Source organism: Epinephelus lanceolatus, chromosome 17, assembly GCF_041903045.1.
Source record: "Epinephelus lanceolatus isolate andai-2023 chromosome 17, ASM4190304v1, whole genome shotgun sequence".
NCBI lineage: Eukaryota > Metazoa > Chordata > Actinopteri > Perciformes > Serranidae > Epinephelus > Epinephelus lanceolatus.
The window spans coordinates 21,316,240-21,329,498 of NC_135750.1; the positions used below are offsets into that span (position 1 = coordinate 21,316,240).

At 42.8% G+C, this 13,259-nt stretch overlaps 1 protein-coding gene across 8 annotated transcripts in view; it reads right to left on the reverse strand.

Annotated features, from left to right (window-relative positions):
• marchf8 (E3 ubiquitin-protein ligase MARCHF8) overlaps positions 1-13,259 on the reverse strand; it is a 112,597-nt gene that overhangs the window by 39,909 nt on the left and 59,429 nt on the right. Inside the window, exon 1 of one of the 8 annotated variants that reach the window (XM_078160544.1) lies at positions 8,151-8,631. The exons of 6 other annotated variants lie outside the window; for them this stretch is intronic. In XM_078160544.1, coding sequence (XP_078016670.1) covers positions 8,151-8,180 — 30 coding nt within the window. In that variant the 5' untranslated portion in view covers positions 8,181-8,631. Of the gene's footprint in view, positions 1-8,150; positions 8,632-13,259 lie in introns of those variants that run through there. One more of the 8 variants, XM_078160545.1, reaches the window with a different exon arrangement.

A 13,259-nucleotide genomic window follows, 5' to 3' on the forward strand; every position in this document is an offset into this window, starting at 1 on the left:
TGGGCCTGCTTGCAGCCCCTGCCTTTGATAACTTTCAGACTGGACTGTGAAGACTGGAGCTTGTGAGAAAACCAAGCTTAGGAGACTACGACAGAAGACGAGAGGTCATATTCAGAGGGATCGCTGCATCTTTCAGGGCTCTGTTCTTGGCCCACGGGGAGGAGGGCTCAGAGCGCTTTATGCAAGAATCTCAAAAGATAAAAACCTTTGTGGAAAAAGAGACATTTCAAAGAGGCAGGGTTAAATTCCAAGTTTCTATCCTCAACACAACTTTTCCAGTATTAGAAATGAATACACCATCTGAGCCATCTTTGATCAGTCAGTGGGCTTTGTGAGGTGGGGGATGCACAGGCTTCAGTCAACGTGAATCAACTATTTTACCATCTATTAACGGCTTCAGTTGTTAAATGAAACCACATACCAAGTATTTGCTGGTTCCAGTTTCTTAAATGTGAAAATCCGCTGCTTTTCTCTGTTTAATATCACTGTATATTAATTTCTTTTGGGTTTCGACATTTGGTTGGACGAAACATTTTAAAATCTAAAAAATTAAAGGAATTTTGATGTGATTTTATTAAAATAATACACAAAACAAAGAATAAAAAAATACTCAAACTCATGTAGTCTTTGGACAGCACATTTATATCTACAGGAAAACATTATTTAGAGTTCCGACTTACAATTATTATTATTACTGACTGATTTATTTCTTCACTACTTAATTATTAGGTTTATAAAATGTCAGAAAATAGTGAATAAATTGTTTCCCGCAGCCCAGTATGACATATTCCAATACCTTCCTTTGTCCGAACAACTGTCTTGATCCCGAAGCTGAACCGCAGCATATGTGGCAATTACTGTACTTGATTACTTTCATATCTGCCGAGCTGCTCTATTATTCATCTGGTGCAAACACTAACTGTAACCACAAAGAATGTAAATGCATGTGGAACATGAATGTGAAACTATTTCAAACACTGAGCCGTCAAGTTAGAGAATCACATAAAATAGCCACAGGTAAAACTTTCTAAATTAGGGAACTCAATCTATGAGATTCTTCCTCCTGGTTTCTGCACCATTTCCCACCAGCGTCACGCCAGAGGCAGAGTATAAAGATAGGTTTGTGCTTGAGGTCAACAGCTTCTCAGAAAACAAACCTGAGACTTACTGTCAGCGAGGCTGCTTACGGCACCATCTGCTCTCGTCTGCACCAACAACAGTTTCAGTCCCAACGCAGACACGAAATGGGATTTCACACAATAGGTCAGGGTCGCAAATGAGAACTGCTTGTCAAACTTGCACCCCCTTCACCTCGCACATTCTTTTGTCTTGAGAGATTGAGACAGTTTAGAAACAACAGCGACTGTATGGTGCAGACAGGCTTGTGAACTGGACTAAAATAGAGCTACAAAAAGACAAATCTACTTTTGAATATGCTTATACATCACATATTGCACATGCATGCACACTTCTGAGATGTTTTATTATTGTATCTGACTTCATCTGCATATATTGTTCTTGGTGTGTTTAAACGTCCCTGAGAGGACTTGTCTGGACTTGCCTGGACATCTGCACTCCAGTGGAGAGTGACACTCCAATGATAACATAACAAGAAATACTTTTTCCAGCTGTGAACAGGCAACCCTAGTGCTCCTCTACAACAAGCCCTTTAGCTGCTGTGTATATTCATCTATTTAGACTTCCATCAGTGGAAAAATCAACCATCAGATTTTATCATTGCCAGCAACATGTAAACGCCAAATTTTCCATTGCCTCAAATACCACTAGTAAATGCATCACAAATATAAACATGAAATGCTACAACATACCTTGAGCTTGGAAAAGACAGAGCATTAACCTCCTTTAAGTCACTGCAGAAACCCAATTAATGAGAAAGGCACTTAGAGAGCGCAGACCTCTGCCAAGACTGAATGCACTCTCGCACAATGTTAACTAAAGTTTAAAAAAATCATATATCCGCCCTGTGATTCAGATCCACTCCAAAATGTAATGGGTGCTTCCTCGGCCCATGCTACACCCTTCCACCAAGCTTCATCAAATGGGGCCTGTAGTTTTTCAATAACCCTGCTGACAAACAAACAAACAGATGCAGGTAACTAACACTTTCAGCCTCCTCTGCCTCAGAGCCAATCATAGACTGCAGCTCCACAATCACCTGTAATAACAAACCACCTGTTTCCAGAGGTTACTGCAATCACACAAAGTTAGAAAACTGGGTTGTGTGAAAGCATCTTCACCCAGGATGTCCGGAGGCAGGAAATTGATTCTGGGCGATAAAGGGCATTTTAACAGGTGTCTTGGAAAATGGCCTCCATCCAGCACGATGTTAACACCTCTGTACAGGAAGTGCAAAATATATATCTCCTAGTGAGCTCTGGAACATATTTAGGAAGATGGGTTTTCATACAATAAGCAGCTCCGTGCCATGTGTCCCAAACACTGACGGAGAGCTGCTTAATGTGGCAGTTACTCTGCCGAAAAAGGGCCAAAGAATTCACTTTATCATCTGCTGCTACAAATAGCTGACATTGTAACAAGGCTAGAGGGGAGCAACAGAGAGATTGTAGGGAAAAGAGACAGAGGGAGAGACATAGAGTGAGCGACAGAGAAGCCAAATGAGCGATAGCTATCAGACAGTGGTAATGAGGTAACTGTCGAAGGAATTAAATCAGTGAAATTAATGGACAGAGGACTGTATGTGTGTGTGTGTGTGTGTGTGTGTGTGTGTGTGTGTGTGTGTGTGTGTTTCTTTTCCTGTTTTGTTCTTTCTCTGTAAATTCATTACATGTCTCAGTGACCTCTGCAAGCTGCTTAACTCTTCATTCAACAGAAGTGGCATAATTTCATAATCACCGCAGTTCAATATCCTGCAGCTTACCTCTGTTGACTGTTTAAACACGACAACGTTCCTTATGCATACTGTATGTTAAACATTTACCACCCACTGCTCCACCGACGGGGTGCTTATATTACCGCGAAGAGTAAGTAAACACACTCACATCTTCCCTGTTATTGTGGTATCTGAATCCATTAATCATTTAATTGTTAAATGTCATAATTGTCATCACGTCAACCAGTAATTTGATAATAGATTCATCGGTTTGAGTAATTTTATTATGAAACAAAAATCAAAAATCTCTGCTTCAAGCTCCTTAAATGTGAATATTCTCTGGTTTCTTTACTCCTCTATGACAATAAACTGAATATCTTTGGGTTGTGGACAAACAAGACATTTAATGACGTCGTCTTGAACTTTGGGAAACACTGATCGACATTTTACACCATTGTCTGATTTTATAAACAATCAAATAGATTAATCAATGATGGAAACAATTGTTAGTTGCAGCCCTATTTTGATAGCATCCAGAAGGTAGAATGAATGGTACACAACCTTTTTTTTTACTCCCTGCCTTTAAACCAGATGGCAGTCCAACAGCGTAATAAATCCTTGAAAACTTAATGTCCAAATTAATCACAAGGGTGTAACATAATTACATTATAATTTATTTAATTAGGTGGACTACCCTCTTAAGGAGGGATGGGTGTTTGAGGATTAAAGAGAAACAGTGCTGACGTCTAAACATGGATAGAAGAAATACAAAATATGTATATGAATAGATAAAGGAGCAAGAAGAATTTGACACGTGCAGGTTGCGTGAAAGCATATTCAAACCCTGAACAAATAGATTTTGAACCTGTAAGGAGATCTGTTCCTGTGCATGACATTTTTGAACAAATACAAAATCTGCACAAATAATTTCCAATGTGTGACAGCAGAAAGATTTGCACAAAGATTTAAAACTACAGAAAAAGGTGTGCAGTTACACATCCATCTGTTCATGGTTCACACTCGACTCAACTGTATGCCTGAATACCAAGTTAACAGCTACGAATCAAATCTACAAGTCTAAATCAAACAACAAAATGTTCACAGCCACACACCTCCTAACAGATTCAATAACTGAATCAAATATTTGTTAAACATTTAAACATGTGAATTCATTTAATCAGAACTTTTGTTTCCATATAAACACCTTTGTGGGCGTGTCTACAATAGAATATTGTTTAATTTTCTCATGTAAGGCTGTATTTCCATGACCATTTGTTAGAGATCAATACATCTAGCAGACTGTTTTGGAAAATCCCTTTCCCAAAAAGAAGGATGTGTGCCCTCTGAGACTGAAGCGGATAAAGGCAGGGTCAACATGTCAGCTTTCACTTCATGGCTTTACACTGCACACCAGCTTTCACTTTCAGGCGGCTTGCAGCATTTCGTGTGATCTGATGTCAGTAAAACACAAACCTATGTATCGAAGCACTCGCACATCTTTGAGTCAAGTTGTCAATGTCACTGCTAAATGAGCGGCATGATAAAAATGGTTATGAAAATGACTTCTGCGGAAACAACAGTGTGCTAAAGCAGTCAACCACAACCACGTTGTTTTTAGTCAAACACCATGCAGATAAAGATAAACAGACATCAGACTGACAGGTGAGGGAGGAGAGCTTGTGGAACTGCAGGTATGACAACAGAGACTGCACGAGGTCGGTGATTACATCTGAATAGCTTCCCCTGAAATAAATGGCATAAGCATACCATGATCTGCTCAGGGCTGATCACTCTGCCAAATGCAGATCTGAAAATGAGGCCATCCTGCTTTTTTTATTTTTTTTTCCCTTTCTAAATGCATAAGTTGCTGCAGAAGAGCCGCCACAAAATTTCCTTCCCAGACAGAGATAACAGATTCCTCCGCATACTAGCCTCAGCTCCTCACAGAAATCTCTCTCAAATCACATGAATCAAATGCCAGCAATGTCAAGTAGGCCATTACAAACACACTACTAGCTTGGAAATACAGCTGGCATGCACACACAGACATATTTGAGAGAGATTTTTGAATAAACATTGCACTGACGAACTCTTTCCTGCTCTGAGGTCACAGGCGCACATTCCTGCAGCAAAAGTGATATCAAACTTCCCCGACAAAGAGCGTCGTCAGGATAGGAAGTAAGCCGCTTTGTGGTTTCCTATGTCTGTCAATGTCTAGCACCCACTTCAGGAGGAAATGCAGGGGTGGGCAGCTGGGCAGGAGAGCGTCAACGTCTTGTTTGACGGCACATCTTTTTACACAAGAGGCATTAGCTCAGCAAAACTACAGCCCCACAGTGTGTGCCTGCAGCACATCTGTGTGTGTGTTTCTGTGTGTATCAAAAAACCACATCAAACTGAGGTAGCATGTAAAGTGAGACTGCAGGGGAGGCAGAAAACACCCCCGGACACTGTGTTTGCACACAAGTCTACAGCATTTTTGTGTGGACAGGCTTGTCTTTCTGTGCTCTTGTGAGCAGGATGTGACTTGTGGTGTCCCCTCGTCCTCTCCCTCCTCCTCTTCCTGCTCTATCTGTATCTCATCTTTCTTCATCTCAGGCATAATCACATCAGCATGTCCAAACAGGATATGGAAGAGGAGCAACAGTGACCATCATATTCAGTGCAGGACCATGTGGACAGTGACCTATCTGTCTGTACGTCTCTTAAGGCTATATGTCAACAGTAATAGAAGAAATACCAGAGTCTGATCCAACAATAAAGAAAGCTACAGTAAGGAGGAGGAACATGAAGTGAAATATGAGAGACAGCACCAGTCGGGTGTGATTGCTTTATAAAGAGAGCAAAAGATCCAAAGATTTAGTGAAGTATTTTTGTGACTCTGCAGTGAAGCCACATTTCCTCATTAGCTGCACTCGGGGTCGTGCTCTTCCCCATGACATAAGTCATTATTTATGACTTGTGTGAAAAAGTCAAGCTACGGATAATTAGTTCAGAGCAGTGCCTCCTAATTAGCTCTGTTATTAGTGTGTGAACTCTCAGCCCCCTTGTGATACAATCCTTCAATAACAGGCTGGCAGAAACAAAGAAATGCTAACAGATGGGCAGCCAAGAGGTCACCTCAGCGAAGACAAGACAAGAAAGACTGAGTTTTTGACCTAGACTCATATTAAAGGTCTTGTGTGTAGGATTTAGTAGCATCTAGCAGTGAGGGAGCAAAACTTCTGTGGTGAGCCAAGCAGGTAGGAGAACCACAGACACGAAAACTTGAAAAGGCAAATGCACATATCGAGAGCTGGTGTTTGATTTTCCATTCTTGGCTACTGTAGAACAACATGGCAGACTCCATGGGAGAGAACCTGCTCTGTATGTAGATATAAATGGCTCATTTTTAGGTAATGAAAACTCAACGTGTCTTACTTTCATGCAATTATAAACTAATGGAAGCATACTTATGAATATTTTATACAATTTCTACCATCAGATGCTCCTACACCCTACACACTGGACCTTTTTAAAGACTGGTATGAAACACCAATTCAGTGAAACTTCAATCCAGGAGGGACTCGCAGACTCTATTGCCGACTCTGAAAGCAAAAGTCCATAACAGCTTGAGGCCTGAGCCCACCAAACAGCTTCTTTATAGCTAGCAGCAGCTGCTTAAAGAAGCATTAGCTCTGGCATCTGCCGGGAATATGAACACCCTATCTGAAGTGTAGGAACATCTGAAACAAGTTCTCTCTCTTTTTTTTAAAAAAAAAAAAAGAGATTCAGCATCCAGCGTGCTGAATACTAACTGTGTGAGTTTTCTGCACTGTTAAAACCATGCTTGGGGGGTTTGAAAGCCCTTTCCAAGGAAAACAAGAAGACGAAGAGGAAGACGGCGCTGTTAGCGGAGGTGCTCTGTGGGCATGCTGAAAAATACCCATTTTATCTGTGAAACCAGCGCAGTGCTGCAGGAAACCACAATATATACAAACTCATGTGTGCATGATACCCTCTGCCTGTCTGTCTGCATCTCTGTCTGACTTTCCTCCCTCCTCTCTGCCATGACATGTGACTGCATTAATCTCCCCTCCCTCCCTCCTCCTGCAGATTTGACACAAAGCTCTGTGATTTGGTGCATCAGTCGATGATGTGATATGCTAAGCTGTGGACCGAGAGGGGAAAAAATATTTATATCGGGTCACTCTTCCACTGAGGCCTTGTGTGTTTGTCTGGAGTTTCTGTGTGCACCCATTAGCAAACAATCACGCTCCACAGAGACGACCCCCGCCTGTCTTTGCCCTTTCACACCATGAGTGGAGATTGGTGCACATGAGCACAGAGAATATAAAAAAAACATCAAGACGACAGAGCAGAGGCGTTAGTGAGTTCATGTGCGCTAAATCTGACCAGATATGGTATCTTACAGTGTCCAGTGCTGTCACTGTGGCAGCACGCAAACAACCCTGAGAGATTATTGCACAAATGGATGATTATACCAGAAAAGGAAAAATGCAAATATATTTGCAGTAAAGTTGTTGCAGTAATGCTCATGGGGCATTCAAGTTCACGAGTCATGTACAGTCTGTGCACTCCCACTCATTCTGAACAAAGAGCAAAGAAAATGGGTCAGTGTTTCACGCTGAAGAGGTGGCAGATGCTCCTCTGAACCGCACAAACAAACATGTACAGTAACGTCATGCATGCACGCGTAGGCACATGCACTGGCTGTAAAAACCAGGGTTCAGAGTCCCTGGATAGCGCTGAACACACAAAAACACATGCAATTATGAGAGATGAGCAGAACAAACATAATGTAGCCACATTTATAACCCCAGAGGTGACTGTGATGCTGCACGTCGGCCAGACAGGATGGACAGACGGACCATTTATGACTGTCTGTTCATTTTGCTCCCCATTTATCCAGTCCTCTCGCTCACACACTCACATGCACAAAAAAGACAAAACCACACATTCCTGGCAACTCTTTCATCTCTCGGCTACTGCAGCAGAAGCGCTCTGCCATCACCACGGAGACAGAAGGCCTCACAATAACAACCACTGAATGGAAACTGCAATGAGCCGTTTCCTTGTAATGCCGTCGTCTTTTCTTCATACGCCCCTCATGTATGATCCGCTAAGCATGTAGATATCATGTAAAGGTAGGATTTTTTGAGCAGGAAGTAGAGTGTACACCCTGCAATGTTGAAAATAATCACAACAATGACAACACTGACATCAATGCCATCAACAAAAACAACACAACAGACAAACATCCACAACAACAACACCATCAAGAATGAGATATCTGTACCTGAATCTTCATTTTCCAACAGGAATTCATGTCTGGATCCTGAAGCCACCTCACCTCTCGTTCACACACACACTCACACACACGCAATCACACACTCATACACCCACACACACCCTCACGCAGACAATGGTTCCTCAGGGAGGTTACATGCCCCCTCTGTAAATCCTCGAGGTGAGCCGAGACGGAGAGGGAGACAGAGAGAGAGAGAGAGAGCCAAGCCTCTGCAAATACGGAAGTGAAGCCGAGGCAACAATGTCAGCCGTCGCCGTGGCGACTGCAGCTACGGCAGCACAGCGCGGAAACAAAGACAGACAGAGGAGAAGATAGGGAGAGAGATGGCAGAGGGAGGGAGAACAAGCGGCTGCCCTACATTTTCTTCACACACACACACACACACACATACACATACAAACACAGAGCTGCTGCTGCTGCTGCTACTTGTCCAGGCTTGCTCTCCCTCTCAGCTGCACACACACAAACACACACACACACACACACACACACACACACACACAGAGTCAATCCGATACTGTAATCCCATTGGCCGAGCAACCACTTCCTCCAGCTGATCTTGATGAGAGGTGGGGGAGGGGCAAACTGTTGTTGAATCATTCATGAGAGGGAGGTGGTGTCCTTTAAATAGACTCCCTCTGCTCTGCACACTGAGCTTAACCTTAAAGTACCTTCCCCTAACCCCCCCTTAAGCCTGTCCTGCAACTACTACACACTGCCACACACACACACAGCCTCCTGCCTCTAAATCTCTGACTGTTCTAAGACAAAGAGTCAGCCACCAAACCTCTTACAAAACACCAATCAGAGAGGCTGTTACTGAAGGCTCCACCAATCCCAAGCACGCACCAAGGGATGCAAGGTGGAGCAGAGATGACAGAGGGTAATTTATTACACACATCCTCACAGCTGTATTCAAGGGCAAAGTAACAACACAGCACAATCAGTCAAATACTGAGCAACACTGCCGGCCACTACAGGCTGAAGTCCACTAATAAACACACCAATTAAACCTTTTAATACAGTGATGATTCACTTTGAAGGATGATGCTTGTTAGTTAAAGAAAACCAATAAGGAGCAAGATGCTCCCCAGTTTTGATGTATAGGAATGCTGCGAACACAGAAAACAAAGATAAACAATCATCAAACATGGTGTGTTAATTGCAGCCATCTAAGTAGACCACAACAGGCCAAACACACTGAAGTAAACATCCTCTGGCCTGTCACCAGCAGGTCACGTACAGTCCGCACAGGTATGTGAAGAATCCCTTAAGCCCCATAAAACTCAACTATTTTTTTTTTTTTTTTGTGGAGTGTAAATTTTTAGTTTTTTAGATAGTGAACATCGATAAAAAACTTTGGATTCATGCCTTGGATGTGTACAGCCACAGGGCCTTAATGAGGGTTTTGATATAAAAGTTGTCAGCGACGCTTACTGTTCTCCATCTCCACTCTAAGAACAGATCAGGTGCTTTCCAGTGGATAATGAGCTGAGCAGCACTTTACTTTCATTGAGTAACACTGCTTAAACCGCTTTGGCCTCTAAATACAGTCTTACAGCAGGTCCACTGGCCCCGGCTCGTGGACTTTGGCCAGCTCACACAACAAAGACACTTTACACTTTGAACACCACAACAGCCTCATCATAGCGTTTACGCTAGTTCTCTGACATTTAGTGTTAGAGAGTACAAGTTTTAGGTACTTCTACTTCACTACATTTCAGCTGAAAATATTGTACATTTTTTTCTTGATTATACACCAATCAGACAAAACATTAAAAAACTGGTGGGTGAAGTGAGCGACATTTATCATCTTGTTACAATGCAATGTTCTGCTGGGAAGTCTTAGGTCATGGCATTTGTGTAGATGCCACTTGACACGCTTCATCCACCCAAACACCATTGTAGACTTAGTACACCAGCCCCCCCACATCATGGCAATGGTACTCTACAATGGCAGTGGAATGGCAATGGGATCTAGGGGATTTTGAGGCCAAATTGGTGCCTTTCCTGAACAACGTTTGCAGTGTTGGTTTGTCTTCCTGCCGGGGGGGGGCAGGGGTTTCCAGCAGAACACTGCACTGTAACAAGATGATCAAAGTTATTTCATTCACATGGCAGTGGTTTAACTGTTTTTGGCCAATCAGTGTTTATTTTACAGCTATTTGTTTTTTTTTTTAATTAATATTTTTGACAGACAGTACAACATATGCCACAATCACAGATTACAAGACATTTACATCATCGACTGTCCCGTTTTAAAATTAAAACATACATCAAACAAACAATAACACGAATACACAAAAAACAACAAAAAACAACAACAACATGTGCCTTACACTTATGTTTTACATTTGTCCTCTCATTCTACCACTCAAACGCTATATTGGATTAGGTCAGATCCAGAGCATGTGAGCGGAGTGGCGGGGAGCGGGGAGCGGGAGGATTTTGTGTTGAGCGAGGAGCGGCTATTTTTTTTAAAAGGTGAAGCGGAGCCTTATCTCTCGCTCCAATTTCGCTCTGGTCGCTCATGCCCCACCCAGAATGCATCTTTGCACCTGCGCACACCCACACTATTTTCTTTCAAAACTATGGAGTTTACCGTGTACTTCAGAAAAGAAACTGAGAAGAGAAGCAGCGGTACCTTGGAGAACGGTCCCTAACTGCGGGGAGAGGCGAGAGGGCTTCGGAGGTCGGCCGCTTAACCTGGTCTGTTTCCTCTACACTTTGACTTATTTCCACCCTGCCAGCGGTACCGTGTAGAACGGTCCCTAACTGCGGGGAGAGGGCTTCCCCGGAGAGTCTACCAAGCTCATGTTTTATTGGTGCCGTAGCATTGTTCCGACCTCTCATTAGTCCGACGTCCCGTTGTTCCGATATGTGATTATTACTGTATTTGTGTACCATAGAGATCAGCAACGCAACAAAAGTAGGCTACTGGTCGAGATACAAGTGTCATAGAGAGGAGAGAGTGAAACACCATAACCTCCTGTTACTAACTCTGGGGTCGGGGTTGTGTGGGGAGCTCTCCGTGGTGCTGAACGGCTCCCGGTGGCGGCTCCGTGACCGGCTCTGGGTCAGCTGGGAAAGGCGTGAGGCAAAGCAGGCTCACAGCTTATGTGTTTGCCACTTTCTTTTTCATTTTAGCCCACACCATGATCTTTTCCTAACACTAACCAAGTGTTTTTTGTGCCTAAACCTAGCCAGACCTTAACCACAGGGCATCATGATGATTTCGGAACAACGGGACTTCGGAACAATGCGGTTTAATATGGTCGGAACAATGGGATGTCGGACCAATGGGCTGTCGGAAAAATGGGCAGACCCCGTTGTATTTGTGAATAGAAGATTACAGGTTAGGGTAGTACGACGCAGTTTTTTTGAGTGGAGTGATGAGCAAGTGAAGCAGGATAAAATTTATGATGGAGCAGAGCGGAGCGAAGAATGCGCAGAACCAAGCGGAGCGGACGAGCGGCGCAAAGTGACAGGTCTGCAAGCGAGGAGCGGAAATTTTCACCTGCTCCGCTCTGCTCACATGCTCTGGTCCGGTGCCTTATATTTAGACAGACAACCCCTCTATTGACATCAAAAAGGAGCCCCAGACTTGATTAAAGTTATCATCTCCCCATTACTCTGTAAGTGACTCGCTCATATGTAGCCATTCTTGTCATTTGTTCAGTCCATTCCTTGAAACAGCACGGAGTTGATGACTTCCAGTGTCTCAGAATTATTCTACATCCTGTTGTAGTAGCCAAACGTATCCATAGTCTTTGTCTTCCAGTCAAAGTGTTATTGTCTGGCAGCAGACCCGGAATACACAGAGCTGGGGTCTTGGTGAGTTGTAATCCGAAAAGATCATTTAAGAGGGTAACAACCTTTTCCCACAAATGTGCATTTTTTTCACAAGAATACAACATGTGTACAAGAGTACCCCCTTCCTTCTCACACCTCCAACATGTGTCATTGTCCTTAAGTTTTAGTTTGGCCATTTTACTGGGGGTCCAGTCGTTTCTGTTAAACAGTTTTTACTGAATAAGCTGAGATTGTGCTTCACGAGAACAGTTATGCCAGGATGCAACCAACTTCATCCATCCATCCAATAAAATCTGTTCGCCCACATCTTTCTCCCAGCTTAGTCTCAATCCTTCCAGGTGGGGTGGTTGTGCCTCCCTTAAAAGCTCATAAAATTTAGAGGCTCCACATGTTTTATGTCTAGTTACATGGACTATCTCCTGAATCCTGGTCTCAGGGTCCGGGTTCTTCCCCCGGTTAGCTTTAATGCAGTGCCCAATTTGTAGGAATTTCCAAAAATCCTCTTGTCTAAGTTTATATTCTTGCTTAATTTCATCAAATGACCTCAATCCACTTTCACTAAGCAAGTCACAAAGCAAGTTTATTCAAACTTTTGCCCATTTCTCCCATATAATATTTTTTTTTGCCAATTAATAGTTTTTTGTTATACGAAATAGATGATTTAGGGGTAAGATGCGGGCTACATTTTATAAGTTGATGAGCACTCATCCAAGTTTCTTGTACAAAGGTCAACACTGGGTCCTTAAAGGGTACCGGTCTTCCCGTCTGAGTAAGAAAAGCCTCAAGGGAGGTTGGAGCCACCAGTTCCTCTTCTATTTTAACCCAGGAAGGCACCTGTTCCCGCAAATTATTTATCTTAGCTAACTGGGAGAGTGAAAAGGCATAATGATACCACTCTATTTTAGACAATGATAGGCCTCCACTTTCTTTGGCCGCATATAATTTTGATCGGTTAAAGCTTGGTCTTTTGCCTGCCCATATATAACTCTCTATGACAGTATTATATAGTTTCAAGAGGTTAGGAGGAAAACTTAATGGTAGCATGTACATTATACATATGTATATTGGATTTTAGGGGAGATGATCATCTTGACCAAGTTAATCCTACCTAACAAAGATATGTTCAATTTAGCCCAATTTACTATCACGCAATGCAATTGCCAGTGGTTCCAGAAATAAGGCAAATATTAGCGGTGACAAGGTTGAACCCTGTCTAGTGCCACAACTAAGTTTGAATGAGGGTGACATCACACCATTAATAAGTACTGTAGCCATCGGCTCTGT